This window comes from Myotis nattereri, assembly GCF_964212035.1.
Source record: "Myotis nattereri genome assembly, chromosome: 3".
In the NCBI taxonomy this organism is placed as follows: domain Eukaryota; kingdom Metazoa; phylum Chordata; class Mammalia; order Chiroptera; family Vespertilionidae; genus Myotis; species Myotis nattereri.
The window spans coordinates 8,051,469-8,073,759 of NC_138077.1; the positions used below are offsets into that span (position 1 = coordinate 8,051,469).

General features: G+C 40.2%; 1 protein-coding gene across 1 annotated transcript in view; it reads right to left on the reverse strand.

Annotated features, from left to right (window-relative positions):
- Positions 1–22,291, reverse strand: part of HSF2BP (heat shock transcription factor 2 binding protein) — a gene marked incomplete at its 5' end in the record, with an annotated part of 66,343 nt that overhangs the window by 37,427 nt on the left and 6,625 nt on the right. Inside the window, 4 exons of the mRNA XM_081087957.1 lie at positions 3,518–3,635; positions 7,806–7,938; positions 9,344–9,493; positions 15,737–15,840. Coding sequence (XP_080944083.1) covers positions 3,518–3,635; positions 7,806–7,938; positions 9,344–9,493; positions 15,737–15,840 — 505 coding nt within the window. The remainder of the gene's footprint in view (positions 1–3,517; positions 3,636–7,805; positions 7,939–9,343; positions 9,494–15,736; positions 15,841–22,291) is intronic.

Here is a 22,291-nt window from a genome sequence, read left to right on the forward strand (position 1 = left end):
TCAAGTGTCCAATTGTCAAGTCAAAAGAGACTGGCCACTCAATTCCCTCTTCTAGTACTGAGATACTAAAGGCAAATGTCATTTCCAAAGTACTAGGAGTCAGATTTCCCCTTCCAGTGACAGAAAAGACAGGCAAACCCTGCTTCCTTCCTACCACAAGCCTATACGCAGATCAACGGGTTCCAAATGAACAACTTCCCAGGCTCTGCAGTCTTGAGAATTTTAGAGACACCTGACATTTATTATAAAATACCTGAAAACAAGGCTAAAATAAAGCCGGGAACTGCAGCAGGGCAAACAAACGGAGACAGACTCCCATCGTGTGCCCGAGGCATTTTCAAAGTGCAGGCAGGGCTAGAGCCCAAAATCAAAATAAAGAAATTGGCAAACCTAAAATGCTACAGAAGCTTCACAAGTAACTCTCCTTCAGTAAAAGGGCACTCCCTTCCCCTGGATACACCAGGCCTGGGACAGAACAGGTTCTCCCAGCAAGAAACCAGAAAGCCCTGCTGACAGTCTGACTACAAGGCTGAGTCACTAAAAGTAAAAGTGACTCAACCGAACTGCCTAATTCTTCTTAAAAGAAATTAAAACAAAGAATAAACACATCCAGTACTTCAAAACACACCAGCAATAAACAAAAGGGCACGATTGTGCTGCCCCCTCCACCAGAAACAAAAACTACACATCAGTAGCCAAATTAGCACCATCAAGTAATTCTAAGGAACAACAAGCAATAAAATCCTTACAGAAAACTGCAGATGTTATGAGATAGAGAAGCAACTGGCAGAGCAATCACACACTTCAGACCACATGACAGAAATCTGCAGCTGGAGGCCTACCGATTTTGAAAGAGCAGCACAGTTATTAACTATTTACCATGTTGTTTTAGATTCTGTGCCCCTGCCCCAACCAAATTAGAACCTAAAAATCTATGATGTCAATGCCATATGTAATTCTAAACAAATACCCATAGATTTTTTTCTACTATGTAACACTGAAGGCACACGGGTATAAAGAACAATACATACTTACCTCCCTGGTTAAGAAAAAAATATCTTATCACCATAGTCAAATCCTCTTTGTGAATTCTGAACACCTACTTCAGGGATGTGGGTACCACTATCACCATTTGATATGGAAAACAGTCATGCATTTCCATGAACTTTTACAAAACATGTACAGAACCTGACATGTATCAGCAGCAGCATACTGAATATAATTTCCCATACCACAGTGAGCTGTTTTCCACGTTGATTTGTACAGTTCTAACGTATTTTCACTGATGTGTCCTAACATATTAACTGTTCACAATCTATCTATTCTCCAGCTGGTAGAGGTATAGATAATTTCCCGGTGAGAACTATCACCAGCACGGCTGCTGCCATGGTCCTGCACAAGCATCCTGGTGTTTGTGGGTAAAACCGGTTTGGCTCAGTGGATAGAGCATCAGCCTGTGGACTCAAGGGTCCTGGGTTCGATTCCGGTCAAGGGCATGTACCTTGGTTGCGGGCACATCCCCAGTGGGGAGTGTGCAGGAGGCAGCTGATCGATGTTTCTGCACAGCAAAAGAAACCATCAACAAAACAACAAGAGAGCCCACTGCATGGGAGAACATATTTGCCAATGTTATATCCGATAAGGGTTTAATCTCCAAAATTTATAGGGAACTCATACAACTTAACAAAAGGAAGATAAACAATCCAATCATAAAAGGGCCTATATAGACACTTTTCGAAAGAGGACATACAAAAGGCCAAGAGACATATGAAAACATGCTCAAAGTTACTAATCATCCGAGAGATGCAAATCAAAACGACAATGAGGTACCATCTCACACCTGTCATCAACAAATCAACAAACGACAAGTGCTAGAGAGGATGCTGAGAAAAAGGAACCCTCCTGCACTGCTGGTAGGAATGCAGACTGGTGCAGCCACAGTGGAAAACAATATGGAGTTTCCTCCAAAAAGTAAAAATGGAACTCCCATTTGACCCAGTAATCCCACTTCTAGATATATCACAAGAAATCAGAAACACCAATCAGAAAGAATATATGCACCCCTATGTTCATAGCAGCACAATTTACAATAACTAAGATCTAGAAACAGCCTAAGTGCCCATCACCAGATGAGTGGATTAAAAAACAGTGGTACATCTACACAATGGAATACTACGCTGCTGTAAAAAAGAAGGAACTCTTACCATTTGCAACAGCATGGATGGACCTGAAGAGCATTACGCTAAGTGGAATAAGCCAGTTGGAGAAAGATAAATATCATATGATCTCACTCATTTGTGGAATATAATGAACAACATAAACTGATGAACAAAAATAGATCCAGAATTATCAAACAGACCATCCAACCTCAGAGGGAAGGCAGGGGGTGAGAGATCAACCAAAAGACTTGTATACACGCATATAAGCATAACCCATGGACACAGACAGTAGGGGAGGGGGTGAGGGCATGTGCTGGGGGGTGGGAATGGCTGGGGAGAGGTCAATGGGGGAAAAAGGAAACATATGTAATACTTTAAACAATTAACTTAAATTAAAAAAAAAAGAGACATCAAGGCTAAGATGACACAAATGTTGGAAATCATTGACAAAGACTTTAAAGAAGCTATTATAAAAAATGCTCCAAAAAGAAAAGCAACACTAGAAATGAATGGTGTGAACAGCAGTCCACAATTTCCTGCCCTAATTGCAGGGACTATGCACAGAATATCACACCTTGGTAAGTTACAGGACAGAGAGACTCTGCAGATATAATTAAATTACTAACCAGCAGACTCTGAATTGATCAAAGGGAGTCTACCCAGTTATGCCTAATCTAAACCCATCAAAATCTAAGAGGGATTCAGTGAACTACTGCAACTTAAAGGTAAGGTGGGGTCATGTGATAAGGAAATCTTCCAGCCCTGGAAGCTGAAAGTGACACCCAAGGACCTCAGTTCTACAAAGGCAAGGAACTGGATTCCGCCAGCAATCTGAATGCACCTGGAAGCATCTTGCCCTGAGTCTCTAGAAAAAAGCCCGGCCCAGACAATGCCTTTACTTTGGCCCTGTGAGGCCCTAGCTGGAGAACCAGTCAAGCCCACTCAGACTTCTGATTTATAGAACTGTGAAGGAGATACTGTTTTAGCCCCTAAGTTGGTGGTATTTTGTTACACAACAGTAGTAAATAAAGACTGATTTTGGTAGTTGGAAGTGAGATGCTGCCATAACAAACACTTATTTAAGTTCATTTTGAGGTCATTAATATAACCCTCAAGTATCACATGATTGCATCTGGGACTCACTGATTGCTCTAAAGTGAGAACATTCCTTTTGTTTATATTATTTTTCTAAAATAGTATTGAATAGACTGCATCCCTGAATTCTGCAGGCATTTGTTCCTTCTATTTTTTCTAGAACCACAGTCAAATTAATTGTGTTTATATGAAAAGGAGGGCCAAACAGCAAATTCTGACTAATTTGTAAACAAACATTAACTCTTTAATACTGTCCACCGTACACTTTGAGTTTGGTGCACTGTCCTGGCTTCAAGTCTCCCAGAAGTTGCAGTATGGTGTCCAAGAGCACCCGGCTGGAGTTAACCAGGAATTCACGACCACATGCTATGGCAGCAACATCTGCAACAGAAAGACAAAACCAAGTTCAAAATCTCTGTAACTTCAGACTCTAGAAAAGTTTCTCAATGACAGAGTATTCCTTGCTGTCTTTCTCCTAACAAAATAGCCAGTGAGGCATTAAAAAATGGTGTTGTCCACAGAGTGACAACCCAGAAAGAACTGACAACCACAACAGTTACTCAGTGAGTAATGCGCTTTGTGAATAGCAAACACCTTGATAGTGGAACAGAGCACTGGAATCTAAATATGACTGCAGCCAACCATAGGACAGCAAGTGGATGCCTTGCTCCAGAACCCTGATTGACAGCTGTGGGCAGTCAGGGTCCAAACAGAAGATGGGGCAATGGAGAACCAAGTTGGTGGCGTAGGTAAATGCTGGTACTCACTGCCTCCAACAAACACATCAAAATTCCAACTAAAATACAGAACAACCATCATTCAGAACTGCCTGAAATCTGGCTGAATAGAAGTCCTACAATTAGAGAAGTAAAGAAGAAAATACACTGAGACTAGTAGGGGGGGCGAAGGCACAGAACGGGCTGGTGTGGTGTGTTTTTTTTAATCTGGAGGGATATCTGGCTGTAGAGGCCTCCTGTGAGGAGCAAGGGGTCCCAGCCCCACACCAGACCCCACCAGCCCAGAACTGGGAAGAGAATTCCACATAACGTTGGCTGTAAAAACCAGAGGGGATTGTGGCTGAGTAACAGGGAGATTGCTACAGTCCCAGGCAGTTCCTCTTAAAGGGCCAGCATAAGAACTTACACAGTCCTGCTTCCTCTGAGCTCCAGCACTGGGTGGCGGCTTTGGGGGATTCAGGGACATACAGGGAGGAAGTGGATTGTCTGGCACTGGGGCAGGAACTTGGGCCGACTTTCTCCAAGATGGGGGTGCTCACATGGGTCACTGTTCCTGTGCTGGGACCTTCCCCATTGCAAAACTGAGATTCCATCAACGTGGCCCACACTGTTTACTCCACCCTGCCCCATCAATTTGCAGCCCAACCCAAGCTGTTTGCAGGGGCTTTTCCATATGCATGGCCTGTTCCAGCTCAGGCTTCAGACCTTTATAAAATCTCTCAAACAAGCAGCAACTGGCATCAGTGTGGCACAAACATATCAATAAGAAGCCCAAGACCCAGCACCTGCACCAGCCCACCTTGCTTCACAACTGGGCCTTGCCTGGGCACTTCCAAGCCTAATACAAGTAGCAGCAATCTGCAGATCACTCTGTAGCTGCTGTGGGTGGCCCAGACAGTGGCTGACTTTGCACTTTCCAGGAAGCCCCAGAGCCAATGCACACAGTGGACAGCATCAGACCATACCAGATTACAACTCTACACATCCATGAGCAACACACTCAAGGGGCAGACTCGGTGAGCACCAAAGCCCCACTGAAGCAAGTCTTGCTCCACAGGGTGTCTCTTGCACAGCAGCTCTTCCACTGTAGTTGCAAATGTTCCTCACAGGAATGATGATCATTGACATGAGGGTACTCTATTGACTTTGTGGAACAATTATATCCATGAAAGATAAGCTGGATCTTAGTCATGCCCATATATTATCAACAGTCAAAAAATAATTTGTATTCTGAAATCACTATCTAATATTGTTTGAATGAATAAACCCAGAATAAAAAGGCAAGTAGTGTAATTATAACTTGCAAGTAAACAAAAAGCAAAAGAAACAATTAGAAAAATAAGTTTTCTGCCAGCTGGTGTGACTCAGTGGTTGAGTGTCAACCCATGAACAAGGAGGTCACAGTTCAATTCCTGGTCAGGGCACATGCCAACGTTGTGAGCTCAATCCCCAGTAGGGGGCTTGCATGAGGCAGTCAATCAAAAATTCTTTCTCATCCTTGATGTTTCTATCTCTCTCTCCCTCTGCCTCTCCCTTCCTCTCTCTGAAATAAATTTAAAAAATTTTTTTTAAATATAGCTTTTCCACTTGCATGGTAAGCAAATTAATCTTTGCAGGATTCTGACAATTTACCATCTTCTTTTACATTCTTCATTTGTCCCCTTACACAAGTTATTGAAAAGAATCACATGCTTATGTTGAAGAGCAGCTTGGTTTACAATGTGCTATCACCTCCATAGTTCAGTAAATATTTACAACAGCATGTAAGGTGATTAGAGCAGGTACTACTATTGCACGTCAGATGAGGAACAGAAAACCAGAGAATTGATAACCTGGGAAGTGGACTAGCTGTGCCTGAAAATCCAGACCCTTCACTATACTAACCTATTACTAAGGACAGTGACTGTGGATGAGTAAGAAATCTAACAACTTCAATAAATCCTTGACTTCCAGTTTTTCTTTAGGATACATTAAATTGGAAAGAGTTACACCTTGATTCTTTAAAAGGCAGGGGCGGTCATTTCCAAAATCACAACTTTTCTTGAACACATCGGAGCTAAGGTCAGAGATCAACCAACTAACATGAGAAATAGGAAAAGGCAGGGGCTCATGAAGAGATATGAGGCAGACACTTGCTTACCTGGGGCAGATGCTGGACACCAGACAAACCAGCAAGAAAAATCCAACTAAAAGTTTTAACAAAGTGCCAGATCAGCAGTTGCCTGTGGCTGATGTAGACAGAGTGGTTGACTACAAAAGGAAAAGGTGGGGAGATATTGAGGAGATACGTTGGAAGTTATAGAACTATTCCACATCTCAACTGTGGTGGTCACATGACTATATACATTTGTCAAAACTTAGGAACTGCAAAAAGGTGAGGGGAAAAGTGTAAAGGTAAGTTTATTGCATGTAAATTTTTAAAAAGAATCCTTGTTTTAGAAGGCAGAGGATCTGTGTGACAGCTAACCAAGGTCTCTGCTGTACTGCCTACTCCCCAAGAACAGTGTTCTCAGTGTTAGAGATGCATAAACCACCAAAACAGCGCTTTAATAAAACCACCATAGTATGTAATACTCCAGTAAAATTCATCAGTGAGGAAGCAAAAAAACATATGTGTCCACTTTCCAACTCTTTATGACAGCTCCTGTGAGTCACTCCAAGCAGGGAGAAACAAAGCCAAATTGAACTCGTATGCTGGGCAACAGGCTGGCTCTGCCCACTGGCCAACTGTCTCACCATTACACACCAGCTGCAGTTCAAGCCGCTCAAATTCACAACTCAGCAGAATGACAAATCACATATGTCATAGACCTTTGGCGTCACTTGCAAATAGCAAAAACTCTAGTCATCAAATTTACAAATGCCTTCTGTTAAAAAAAAAAAAAACAGAAACAAAAAACCTTAAAAGAATTTGAAAAGGTACAGCAATGCAAGCCTCCTCCAGCAGAAGGTGCCAGGATGAGAGTGCATGATGCCTGCTGTCCTGCAGAGTAGATGCTGGATAAACCAGGACTGGCCTGAAGACCACAAGTCTCAACATCTCCCCAGAAGAAGGATCATAAGGAATTATGAAGGGACAATGACTACACAGGACCTGCCTCATTTGTATTTAGTAGGTGAAGGATATTGCCACAAGGAAAAGTAAAATGTCCTCTCTCTCTTTAATGGCAAAGAATTAACCTAAGATACACAGCAGAGATGAAAGAGCAACATAAAAAAATAAATCGTAGCATCTATTTAACTATTTCACTGACTTTGGAGCAAAAAGCCTTGGTCCTCACTAGTACATACTACTCCTACTATACACTAAGAGATCAGTGATTGATTGGCTTTATCTGTACAGCAGTTTTGCCACAGAATTCTATCATAACTGTATAATTTTGGGGAGAAATTTACTAAAGAGACAGTTTAGGTTTTGGAATTCCTTAATTATTGTACCACAACAACCGCAATAGTTTAGGCTTTTACTTGACTAGACATTAATAAAGTGGCAATGACTCCAAATAATAAGCAGCTCAACATAGTTTTGTTCTGACTTCAGTAAAGGCACAGACTGAACATGCAAACTCATCCCATGCTTCCTAAGACCAGTCATGCTTACTCAACAATATCGTACTTACCAGAATGAACTGCATGATATGCACAATCACACAACCTGGTACCTATCCCAGATCCACAGAACCAGAGTCTCCAGGGTGAGAACCACATGGCATTTGAAAAAGTTCCTGAGAGAGGTTTATGCTCAGACACCTGACTGTAATCGCTGCTCTAGGACACACTTAAAACTGCCACTATGCTTAAAAGAATTACTTACTTGTCACAATTCCAGCCAAAGCAAAAACAAACTGATTTTCATCAGAATCGAGCTCCTTGACATCCCCATCCAGTGACTTCACAAAACTCTCCATTGTCTGACCAGTGATGTTGAAAAACTTCAAAGCTTTATCCTGCAAGTTTGGAAATGAGAGCATCACGCCCCTTCACAAATACCAGTGTGAAACATGTTAAAAGTGCAGGATACATAAGAAAAGACCTTGGTGGTACTTACAGAGGCAATATTTTAAAATCTATTCCTCATTAAAAGTTTCTATTGAAAAGATGAAAGGAAAAGGTTTTACTTTACTAGATACAAATATAAGTATTAGAAAAATTACCTAAAGACTAACCCAAAGAGTAAAATAAAAGTACTTATGGGAGACAGCTCAAAATTTACACAATGATGGAGCACCAGGATCAATTCACCCAACAATATACTAGAAAGGCATGTATGGGTTTTCAAACCTTCGGCAAACTGCTTTTCAAATAAAGTCTTAACTGAAATCTCAACATGTAAGATAGATAAAGAAGCAGACTGGAAGAGGTTAATGGGGGGGGGGGACCTATGTAATACTTTGAACAATAAAGATTTAAAAAGAAAAATAACAATATTTCCAAGTTTACAGAGCCTTTGCAGCACTTCACTGAGGACCTGTTTGAAAACCAGGGCACAAGGGAGCTTCAAGGGTGACACAAATGCTCTAAGACTAGGTTGTGGTGGTGTTGTGCTACTATGGAAGTCAGCTAAACACCACTGAGTTGTACACTTACAGACGGGTGAACTTTATGGTATATAAATTACACCTCAATAAAGCTCAATAAACTTTAAAAAATAAAGTCTTTCCCCTGAAAGGCAAGTACAATTTTGATTTTTAGAATGATGAGCAGTTTACTACCGGCCTTCCACCAAACATCCCCTTGTGACTTTTATTTCCATTCATGACATCCCATTTTCCCAGAGTCACTCAGTCTTCCTTGGTTCCTTTCATTCTGTCAGCTGTGGAGTCCACGCTGTCACCACACTGGCCTGAGTCACAGGCTCCCCTTCCCTTCCGTCCCCCTACAGAGAGCCAGCCCACTCCAGCCTGAGCCACTGCAACTCTAATTCGTCTTCATGTCCAGTCTGTAGACCCCAACCTGCCCCCTCAAATCCACACTCACTCTGTGTCAGGGTAACCTTCCCCAAACTCTCCCCTTATCCCATCTTCTTTTAGTCAACGCTCAGGAATCCAGTCCTCCCACCTGGACTGCATCATCAACCTGCATTGCTGGTCTTCCAAAATTACACTCCACCCAACCTTATAAGCCTTCTCTCCCCACAACTTTACCACACAATCCTCCACTCTGCGTCAACTAACCTACTCACTGTCCCTAAACAAACTTAATACGTTAATTTCACATACCCCCACAGCACCAGGTTACAGAGGACCCCACACCTCAATTCCAAAATTATTTGATGAAAGAAATGGATGTAAGCCATGCTGCACCCTCCCAGCCCATGAGCATTAATCAACAAGGTCCAGTAGCCATGCTTACACCTCCCAGAATGGCTTTGACGACCTCCTCACTGCTGGAGACGCCCCAGAGCAGAGTGCAGGCTGCTGCCCCCATCTCTGTGCAATACTCTGCCTGCTGCAGGAGTTGCTGCTTCGCTTCATTCAGCTGCTGGCGAAGAGCCAGTTTCTCCTGAAATCAAAACAAAATCAGAAAAATGAATAGCATTGAACTTTAAAATATCTCATGTTTTCTCTTTCAAAGATATTTTAAAGAAAATAAATGCATACAGAATCATAGAAAACAGTTGGCAAATGAAAACTAGTCCTTAGAGAGCCATAATCCATATTTTAAAAATAAAATTTAGAGGCAAAATTAACACTCTTAGAAAAGAACATCCTATTACATTAGAGTTTATAAATACCATCAAAGTCGAGAAGCTTTCCATCTAGGGGAGAAAAGGGAGCAGTGGAGCCACAAATTCATCTTCTTTAAATCAAATGAACTCATTAGGCATCTCAGGTCCGAAGTGTCTATACCCAGGACCAGCACCAACTAGGACATCTGAGCAAAGTGACAACCTCAAACAGCAGTCCACATATAGAGCAACACTTTTTAAAACATTTTTTAAATATATTTGTATTGATTTCAGAGAGGTCAAGATACCACCTCACACCTGTTAGCGTGGCCATTATCAACAAGGCAAATAATGTGTTGGAGAGGTTGTGGAGAAAAGAGAACCCTCATTCACTGCTGATACAACTACTATGGAAAAGAGGCTGGCCATTCCTCAAAAAAATTAAGAATAGAGCCTCAGCTGGTTTGGCTCAATGGATAGAGCGTCGGTCTGTGGACTGAAGGGTCCCAGGTTTGATCCCAGCAAAGGGCACATGCCTGGGTTGCAGGCTCGATCCCCAGTGGGGGGTGTGCAGGAGGCAGCCAGTCAGTGATTCTCACTCATCATTGATGTTTCTCTTTCTCCCTCTCCCTTCCTCTCTGAAATCAATAAAAATATATTTAAAAAAAAATAGAGCTACCATACGACCCAACAATCCTTCTCATGAATATATACCTGAAAAACTCGAAAACATGTATTCAAAAAGATATATGCACCCCATGTTCACTGTAGCATTACTCACGGTGGCCAAGACATGGAAACAACCAAAGTGCCCTACGATAGAGGACTAGATAAAGAAGATGTTGTCCATATATACAATGAAATACTATTCAGCCATAAGAAAGGATAAAATACTACCATTTGCAACAACATGGATGAACTGAGAGAAAATTATGCTAAGTGAAATAAGTCAATCAGAAAAAGCTAAGAACCATATGATTTCAATCATATGTGGGATATAAAACTGAAACTCATGGACACAACAGCAGTGTGGTGGTTGCCAGAGGGAAGGGATGTGGGGGTAAAAGGGACCCTAATATATGGTGACAGGAGAAGATTTGACTTTGAGGGATGGGCACACAGTGCAATATTCAGATCCTGTAACACAGGAACCCATACCTGAAACCTGTATGATATTAACCAATGTCACCCCAATAAATTTAATAAAAATAATAATAAAAGGAAATCCTAGGGCCCTTAAGAATATACTAAATTGACTCTGCCAGTGCTTTATAAATGGAACAACAAAGGATGGATGACAGCACATCTATTTACAGTATGGTTTACTGAATATTTTAAGCTCACTGTTGAGACCTACTGCTTAGAAAAAGATTCCTTTCAAAATATCACTGCTCAATGACAGTGCTTCCAGTCACTCATGAGCTGTAATGGGTATGTACAATGAGATAAATGTTGTTTTCATGTCTACTAACACACATCCATTCTATAGCCCATGGGTCCAGGAGTAATTTAGACTTTCAAGCCTTATGATTTAAGAAACGTTCCATAAGGCTACTATCGATAGAGATTCCTCTGACGGATCTGGGCAAAGTAAATTGAAAACCTTTTGGAAAGGATTCACCATTCAAATGCCATTAAGGACATGTGTGATTCATTGGAAGAGATCAAAATATCAATATGAATGGGAATTTGGAAATTGATTCCAACCCTCATGGATGACTTTGGGGGGTTCAAGGCTTCAATGGAGGAAGTAATTGCAGATATGGTGGAAATAGCAAGAGAACTAGAATTAGATCTTGAGGATATGACTGAAATGCTGCACTGTGATGATAAACCTTTAACAAATGAGGATTTGCTTCTTATGAAAGAGAAAAGAAAATGGTTTCTTGAGATGGAATCCACTTCTGGTGAAGATGTTGTGAAGACTGTAGAAATGTCAACAAAGGATTTTAATAGTTGATAAGGCAGTAGCAGGCTTTGAGAGGATTGACTTCAATTTTGAGAGAAGTTCTACTGTGGGTAAAATGCTATCAAACACCACCACATACTATAGAGAAATCATTTGTGAAAGGAAGAGTCAATCAATGCAGCAAATTTCATTGCTGTCTCATTTTAAGAAATAGTCACAAACACCCTGATCAGTCAGAAGATGAGTTAAAAAGACCCTCTACCAGCAAAAAAGATTACAACTTAGCCGAAGGCTTTGATGGATGATAGTTACATTTTTTAGCAATGAAGTATTTTTAGTTAAGGTACGTAGATATTTTATATGCAATGCTACTTAGTGCACACTTTAATAGACTATAGTATGGTGTCAACTTTTATATGCACTGGCAAACCAAAATATTTGTGTGCCTGGCTTTTTGCAGTCGTCTGGAATGAAACCCAAAATATCTCCAAGGTAACTTGTAAATGTAAAGATATACCATTTTCATGGACTTGAAGACTTGAGATTGGTAAACTGGTAATTCTCCCCAAAATTGATGTACAGATTCAACACAATCCCTATCAAAATTTCAGAAGGTGGTTTGTTTTTTTTACAAGTTGATAATCTGAGTCCAAAACTGATATGGAAGTGCAAAAAAAAAAAGTTTGAAAAAGAAAAACTGTTAGAGGACTAGCACTGATTTCAAAAACAAAAACTTATCATAAAGCTATAAAAAATAAAACCAGTGTTGGATTGGCATAAGAATGAACACAGAGATCAGTGAAACACTGACATTTATGGCAATCAACTTTAACAAAGATGCCAAGCAATTCAATGGAAAAATTATTGCCTTTTCAAAAAATGGTGCTAAAACAACTAGATATTCATTTGTAAAAAAAAAAAAATATATATATATATATATATATATATGTGATAAAACTGCCTAGAACTATGGGCGTACACACAAATGAGTGCATACAAAATTGGGGAAATACAAACAAATCCAGGTAATGCTGATGAAACCTACATAAACTCTGGGGATTATATCAATGTCAATTTCCTGGCTTTCAGTTTGTCCTGTAGTTATGCAAGATGTTACCAGTGGGGGAAACTGTGTGAAGATATAGGGAACTTCCCTGGACTTTTTGCAACTTCCTATGAATCTGTAATTATTTCAAAATAATTTTTTACCAAAAAAACTGGATTAGGGTGATAGTTTTACAACTGCATAAATTTACTAACAATCATCAAACTATACTTGTATAACAGATGAATTTTGTGGTATATAAAATATAGCTCAATAAAGCTGTTTTAAAATAAACATTAATCAAACCCTGATATATTTGCTTACTTAAAGTGAATATTGATACATAACAGGGTATCAAGTACAATACTTTCCAGGTTCCTTCAAACTCTGAAGTTATTTTTGATTTTAATTGAACTATACTATTAGTTAGTTTTTCTTTTAAAAGTTTTCTGAAATAATGTACAAAGTTTGCAACAACTTTCCTTTTATTACCATAAAAGTAGTAATTCTTTCCTACCAAATTAAAAATGTCAATAACAAAATTTGGCAGTCCACACTTGTTAGTGTACTGACTGTGAAAGGTGCATGCCAGAACAAAGCAACACACAGAGAGGACGAAACCACAGGTAAACCACTGAAAGGCCTACTCCTCAAGAACACAGGGAACTGTACATTGTCTGCGATCACTTCACACAGAAAAGCCAGCCAGGCACTAAAAAAGGGCCGCCAGCAGGTGGAAAGCCTCCTCTAACCTTACAGTGACAGCACAGTCCTTCAAAAAGTCACCCAGCTACCCTCTGACAGTTTCACCTACACCATAAACGCTGGGCTCTTCCTCTTGCAGAGTTCAAAGGCTGCTTTGCCAGGACTCTCTGGGCCAGTCTCATAGATCACATCAAGGCCCAGCTGGCTTCCTCCACTGATCTGACTCAATCACACTAAGGAAACATCTCAACTGAGGTCAGGAGCCAAGTTTTCCTTGTTCCAGTCACCAGTCTAGGGCAGGTGGGTGCTACTGCTTTATGAATTTGAGTCCATTCTTTATCTGATCTCTTCTTTCATACGGGAATCAGTACCTTCCACCTTTCCCTAACGACTTTCATCCACGCTGGAGTACTTACTAGCAATACTCTAACTTAGGATAGCCTCTGGATTCTTTCCTGGCTCCTCAACTCTAAAATAAGCTTCCAGAGTCTGGCACATGATCTGTGTAGACCTGGACAGAGACCACAGAAAAGGCAGCTGCCAGTTCTCCACAGCAAGGAGACATGGTCTTGTTACACAAACTTGTATTACACTGGGGGGCCTACTAAACAGCAAACTTCACTGGAAACAGTTTAACCTAAAATATCCCCACTTCTGCCCTGGCCAATGTTTCTCGGTGGTTAGAGTGTCAGCCCAAATGAGCACCTTAGAGTCTCATGTTTGAATCTGAGTCAAGGGCACATACTTGGGTTGCAGATTCGATCCCCGGTCCTGGTTGGGGCGTGTGCAGGGTGCATATGGGAGGCAACCAATCGATGCGTCTCTCATATTAATGTTTCTCTCTCTTTCTTTCCTTCTCTCCTTCTCTTCCTCCCTTCCACTCTCTCTAAAAAAAAATCAATGGAAAAAAGGATTAACAAATAAATAAATAATAAAATAAAATATTCCCACTTCAACTAAGATCATTGTGAAGACAACAACACGCTGGTGATGTGAAGCTGCTTTACCAAGGCCCTTTCATCCTCTATACTGGCATTAGTAGAATGGTTTATTTTTAAGCATTACAGCTAACATGCCAGCAAAACATGCATTTTCCCTATGCTTTCAACTTAAAAAAAAAACAGAAAATCTAAGATTCTGTTCCAATGTAAGCTTCAACAAGGATGTCTCAGCAATTTAAGAAGGAAATGAACCAATGAATTGCATTGTTAACATTGATCAAATTCCTTCTTGCCTATTGGTCAACTTCTTTCTGACCATGATACTTTAGGCCCAGACACTGCCATTTTAGTTTATCATGATCTACGCAGAATACAGCAAAGCTAAAATGTAACCTTTCACTATGTGATGTTCCACCTAACCCAGTTTTAAGACTAAACCGTTTTCTCTAACCTTTTCTCCTTGCTCAATATAAAGTCTATAAAAATTCCCCTCGTTTTGGAAAACCTCTTTACAGGCACATTCAGAATTCCTTCACATGAGAAGACAGTATGAAATAAAACTTTGTACACAGGGAGGAGTCATTCCTGTAAGTTAGTAGTACCTGCTGCCCTAGCTGTGCTGGGAGAAGCAAGTGAGATGCATGGACAGCCACTGACCACCTGCCAGCATGCAGTAAACAATACACACTAGCTAGTTATTACTAGTACAATTATTGTTTTACTATTCAAAAATAAAAATACATTCAAGCCCAGCCGACATGGCTCAGTGGTTGAGCATCAACCTGTGAACCAGGAGAGGTCACGGTAGATTCCTGGTCAGGGCACATGCCCAGGTTTCAGGCTCAATCCCCAGTGTGGGGCGTGCAGGAGGCAGCCAAACAATGCTTCTCTCTCTTCATTGATGTTTCCATCTTTCCTCTCCTCTCTGAAATCAATAAAAATATATGTGTTAAAAAAATGCATATTCAAGCTCCAAATTTTACCAGGAGGGGTAGAATAGTTCATTTTACAGAAGAAGAAATTTCTTCCATTCCAAAAGTAAAAATTAATGTGTAATTTTCAAGAAATATTGTTAGTCTCCCCTAATATTAAATAAAATTGGTTAATTTTAAATATCAGTAAATGATCCCTAAATTAATTACAAATATTTTATTTACTACATCACCTCTGGTTATAAATTATGTGTACAATATTTTTCTTCAATACTTTTATTATGAATTTTTATGTTTAGGAATGGCCTTTTAAACATAAAAATTAACGGTGACTATTAAAAAGCACCAAGTAAATAATCTCCACAATAAACAGTTATAAAATCCAAATGTTCAACTATTTTCCAACCCATTCAAAATACATACACACATACATTTAAAAATACAATCTCCTGATGCTTAAAGGCTAGAAAAACAAGTCGCCAACACCGCTGAGTAGACACAGACACAATGCTGGTGTTTCAAGCAGCGATCTGTGAGCATCATACCTTCTTCTCTTTCACGCTGTCGGCTTGCACAGTCTCCAGGCGTGCTTTAAAGTGCTCACAATCCATTCTCAGTTGCTCTAGTTCTTGCTCCTTCCTTTCTAGATCTACAAGAAATAGACATAAATACCTAGTATTTCAAATCACTAATCTCTCTTAAGCATCCATTTTACCTGATCTATTAGGAAAATCTATACTCACTTCTTAGGTAGTATTTGCATAACCAGTCCTTGAATAACCAATATTCTAAAAGTCCTGCTTTTTACATTTGCCAGTTTTTAGCCCATAGTAAAAAGCACTTTTTTTGTTTTCTGTTTATAAGACCTCACTTTACTGCCAAACTTGTACTCAGGATCTAAAGTGTATATTTAAAGGACTGGAGGCAGGGCTGAGAAGCCCGACTGTCTCATGGCACAAACTTGTATCTGTTCCAGAAAAGCAGAAGGCAGCTCAGTGGTAGACAGTGCCAGCCGGGGCTGATTCACAAAACTGGTCTCACCAACGGGCAGAGTGACTCAGTGAGACAGCTGCAGTGGTAGTCAATGGAGGAGTGAGAAATGGTGATGGGGACGAGAAAAGGCCATAGTGAAAGGTGGCGACTATGGAATACTTCCTCTACACCATATTCATTCGATGATTCAAACGGCCAACAAAAGTCCCAAAAGACATCCACGTTAATAAATTTGAAGTCAAAAGTATTATCACTTTAAATAGAAATATTATGGGGCAGAAATACTGGCGTTCAAAAATCAAAAAAATACGTAATTTAAATTTTTAACTGCCTAGATTTCAAGGGCTGAGAAATCATCAGTTTTTATGCTGACATGTACCAAAATTGGGAGAGCAACTGTGCTCAGAGCTAACGGTGTTACTTCTCTGATTAAAGTAGCGATAGCTAAGGGCAGTGATTCTCAGACTTGAGAGGACTCCTTCAAACAGGCTGCTGATTCAGTAGGATCGAATTGGGCCGGAGACACTGCATTTCTTACAAGTGACCAGGTGAGGCTGATGCTGCTGGTTTGGGCACAGACTTTGAGGACAACTGCTTTGGGACAAGAGCCTGGTCTCTCATCACTAACTAAATGAAATCCACACAACCAATGACAGCAATCGAGGGAAGGCAGCCATCGGAATACTAAAGGGTGGAAAAACAGAGGGTGGTGCCAGTCTCAGGAGCAGACCCCTGGAAAATGGAACATTACTCCAACAAAGAGGAGAAATGTGGCTTCCAGACACTTCTTCCAATGATGAGCAGATGAAAGAGACCCTGGGGTCTCAGGGAGAAGGCAAGGAGAAGCCCAAACAAGAAGCTCAGGGGTCCTGCCAAGAATAACACGGGCATCCCGAAAGCTCTGGAGAGTCTACATTTCGGAGACCCTTTACCCTGGAAGGAAGGTAAAACCTAAAGTTCAATATTCAGACAGAGATTATGAAATTGGCTGGCAAACCTTCTTTTAAAACACGTTTCTTATAAACTAAGATGAAGTAACATGCGACTATTTCTTCTTACTTAAATCAGTTTCTTTTCTGCCCTTCTATGATGTACGGTAGTATGCCATATGACTTTCACTGGAATTCTTTCTTTTGTCCCATAATCCTGGCCACATAAGAAAACAACTATCAATCAAGTGCTATGCTTGGAAAACTGCATGGTTGACTTTCGTAACAATGCTAAATGAAAATATATATGTGTATATATTCCTTATAATTATGTATGAAATACAAACTGGTCACAAGGAAACAAAATGAAAGTAAGGTAAAATTATTGATAGCGTAAATTCTTTGCAGTTAACTTTTAAATGTTTCTTCTATTATTAAACTGTATATTACTCAAACATGATAATGAAAATAGGAAATTGCAACTCTACAAGCCATGTTATCACGTGTAAAAATCTGTAGAAATTAATTTAACCACCCAAAAGACTTTCATTATGGTAATTTCATAATCTCTCACTCTATATAGCTGTACACCACTCACTGTAAGTTAACGGGACCACGGGACAGGGTTAAATACAGCCCGTTCTACCACAGGCCACCTCACAAAACTCAGTGTCAGGGATGCCGCCCACACTGCAGGCTCTCCAGGGGAAGCAGTGCCTTTCCGCGGTGTGAGGCCGCTGCCTTGTGGCCAGATGGGAGCACTGCCGCTGCCACGCCTCCTGACAAAACTCCCACCTTGCACTTTCTTTTTTTATTTTTTTTATTTATTTATTTATTTATTTATTTATTTATTTATTTGACTTGAACAAGAAATTTTTTCTCCCACAGTTCTAGAGGTTACAATTCTGAGATCAAGGTGTCAGTAGAGTTGGTTCCTACTGAGAGCTGCAAAGACCTCTATCCTTAGTTCATCTTCTTTTGGCCTATTCACATCGTCTTCCCTCTATACATATTCCCGTGTCCAAAATCCCTGTTTTTATAAAAAACATACATCATATGTTGAATTAGAATTGATCCTAATTACCTCACTTTAACTCTATTATCTCTATAAAGACCCTGTCTCCAAATAAGGTCACATTCTGAGATGCTGGAGGTTAGAACTCAACTTAAGAATTTGGACCACCTTGCATTTTCAACTTGGCCCACAGCATGCCTGCCATCTAAAACACCTCAAGGGCACAGATGTTCATGTTTTGTTTTCTAATACATCCCAAACGCCTACAACAGTACGTGCCACATAGTAGGCACTTTACAAATATTTGTCACAAAAATAAATTTCACTTCTTTATGCATTCCTTCTGCTAATCCTTCAATAAAAAACACAATTACTTTAATTATATGTCTCATTCTTCTGTTATAAGAATATGTTATTTCTTTAAAATCACAGAAATAATATGAACAGTAAATGATATACTAGTGGAGACATTATCTACCCAGCCTCACTATTAGAACAGAGAAGGGGCTGCCACTAAGCCTATACTGTACTTCAACAGTTAATTAACCTTTAGCATTCAAAATGAAGGAGAAATCTCCATTTAACTGTTAACCGAATGAAGGGTGGCCTAGACAGACTACAACAATATTTATATAGAAACAATCTAAATCACAGGCCATTTCAACACCTATATATCTTCTGAATTTTACAATTCTTTTTGATAGTTTTAATAACATGAGAATGACTGTATCTCTTAATGCTCAACTGATTCACAGGAAAGGTATAGATAACTATAAATGAAAACATTAATCAAAGAAACAAACTATACAAAAAGGATCAATTTCTTCTACCCCTTTTTTATCATCTGGCATAGTTATAAATTTACCAGTTGTTCATATTATGAAAATTTGTTTCCATCAAAATAACTATGGAAAGAGTCTCAAATCCAAAATAAAGGCTTTTTAACACCCATTAATTTTTACCTTCTTATCACGTTCTAATAGGTTTAGAAAAGAATTTAGAATTAGCTACTAATGGATTCCATCTTTAGTTGAGCTGAGATTTGGAGGGTGTTGTTTGTTTCCAGCACAAAGTATGGGCTTCCCCCGCAATCCAAAAGTAGAGCTATTCCTATGAAACCATCATAAGCCAAAATGGCATAAAGTGAACAAACAATTACCTGAGGACACATCTTGCATATAGATGCACAAAATAAATGGATATAAAGCCTAGATGCTAACAGATACAGTTGAAAGTTCTGGCAGCTTGATGCTGAAATGCTGAGTGTGGTTCCCAGCAATGGAAAAAACAAAATGAGGGACATCTGTAATACTCTCAACAACATTTTTTAAAATTTTTAATTAAAAAACAACAACAGGATTCTCCAGTTTAAAATAAATTATTGAGCTTAATCGGTTTGGCTCAGTGGACAGAGCGGACTGAAGGGTCCCAGGTTCGATTCCGGTCAAGGGCATGTACCTTGGTTGCGGGCACATCCCCAGAGTGTGCAGAGGCACCTGATCGGTGTTGCTCTCTCATCAATGTTTCTAACTCTCTATCCCTCTCTCCTCCTCTCTGTAAAAAAAATCAATAAAATATAAATAAATAAATAAGTTATTGACACCCACTGAGGCAGGAATAACTCCCTCACTGCTGAATGAATACGCCCAAGAAGGAGAAAATGGGGGGTGGGCTAACTTTCATGCCTCAGAACTGCAATTCACACCCAGGTCAGACCTATTGCAAACCTCCCTACACCTTTTCCAAATTCATGGGCGTCAGTGTTTGAGCCAGAACAGAAGTGCTGGGCCAGGAACAGAGCGCTTTCTTCAGGACACCAAGTGTTTAGCAATCCCTCCACCTGAGGAGGTCCTCTTTATCGCGGGCACCCGAGCTGTGCACTGTCCCAAAGAGGGTCCCACTTTAAGACTTACACTTCCTGTGAGGTAAGCCTAACTGTCCTCGTTTCATAGACAGGGTAATACCAGGCACATGAGTTAGATGCAGGATACGGATTACTCCCACATCTCTGTATTTCCATTGCTGAGCTCTGCCCTTACTTCCTTACCAAGATGAATCATTTCTTCATATCTCCCTCCAACTCCATCCATGTGGCCATAGTCCCAAACCTTCCTCAGTGAGCACACTCTCATTAATACTCTATCCTCCATCCAATCCCTCAAGCCTATTCTACACTCAGATACAAAAATCATTCCCCTGAAAATATAATTTTAATGACTATTCTATGTCATTTTCATGTGATTATTTCCAGTTGCTTCTCGTCTCAAATTAAAAACAATAACTCAGGATTATTTTATCTTCTATAAGCTTCTCACACTTACTGACCTCAACTATACCTGACTCTACTATACCTCAACCCTTGCTTCATATATCAAGCAGAAAAAAATAGCTCATTAACCCACAATCAATCCTGCTTACTCCTTTTTGTGACTTGCATACATGACATCATTCTAGTCTAAAAGTTTCCGCTTTTCTGATAAATCATGCCTCTCATTCCCTATAGATTCTCTGGCCGCACCCTCGTCAGTGTTATTCCAAAATCCACCACTTACCTGCCCAGTTTCCCAAAGGGAGTTACTATGCTAGAGTCACAATAAAGTCCAGTATCTACTTGATACTTATCAATGTAAGTCCTTTGGCTGACTTTTAAACAAGTGATCCGTTTTTACTCCGTGGGATCCATTCTCTGTACCATGGCTCACATGATTAGTCTAGGAAGACAGGCCCCTGGGAAGGCCCCAAAGGGCCAACAAACCTAATCCTTATTTTAAAAGGGGGAGGGGTATTTTTGTTTTCTTTCATATTACCCAAGTGGTAAGAATTTAAGAGCCCAAATTAGGTAAAAGACACCTTAGATCAGGCTTAGGCCAGAGAAGTAGATGTCTCCAAGGGTTAGCTGAAGTTCAAGTTCACAGTAAAGCCTCCTACAATCACCCCAATCCACTCTAATCCTCTCTAATCCTCTCTCTCTCTCTCTCTCTCTCTCTCTCTCTCTCTCTCTCTCTGTTAATTCTCACCTTCTCTCTCTCTCTCTCTCTCTCTCTCTCTCTCTCTCTCTCTCTCTCTCTCTCTCTCTCTGTTAATTCTCACCCAAGGATATTTTTCCCCACTGATTTTCAGACAGAGTGGAAGGGAGACACACTGATTGGCTGCCTCCTGCACAAACCCCAACCAGGGCTGGGATCAAACCTGAAACCCAGGTACATGTCCTTGACTGGGAATTGAACCCATTCCTGGGCCAATACTCTATCCACTAAGCCACACCAGCCAGGGCAATCTTTTTTTCTCTTAACACCCAGTTTCCTGTAGTACATATACTACTAGCTTCATGAGATACTGCTATAAATTAGGAGGGTAAGCAGGGCAGTTTCTCAGGACCAAGTAGTCAGCCAGGCACAGAACATATAAACAGGGGCTCTGTATTCCCACCAACTTGTACCTTAAGATGGGAATAAAACCATTTTGTCTGAAGGAAAAGTACAGAATGCCCTGACAACATCTAAAAAGTGATGCATCCTAACTAGGCAGACAGATAAGGAAGTGAGACTGTACCTGAGGCTGAGTAAAGCAATATCCAGCCTTTCCAACTATGGCACAGTATGGGTCAGGTTTTTGGGTGGGAGTGGATTTTGGTGGGTTCTCTGCTTAGTTTTTGGTCTTTATCCTAAGAGCAAAGAGAAGCCATTGAAGACTTAAGCAGGGGAATGAAACACTAAGACAATTGTTAAAAATGCTCAATGTCACTAATCATTAGAGAGATGCAAATTAAATCCCCAATGAGGTATTATCTCACACCTGCCAGAATGGCTACAGTCGATAAATCAACAATTGCTGGTGAGAATGTGGAGGAAAGGGAACCCTAGTACATTGCTGGTGGAAATGCAGACTGGTGCAGCCACTGTGGAAAACACTATGGGGTTTCCTCAAAAAAGTAAAACTGGAACTGTCTTTTGATCCAACAATCCCACTTCTGGGAATATATCCTAAGAATACTGAAATACCAATCAGAAAGAATATATGCACAGCAACGCAATTTATAATAGCTAAGATCCGGAAACAGCCCAAGTGCTCATCGGTAGACAAGTGGATAAAAAAGCTGTGGTATCCTATATAATAAAAGCCAAATATGCAAATCAACCGAACAGCAAAACGACTGGTTGTTA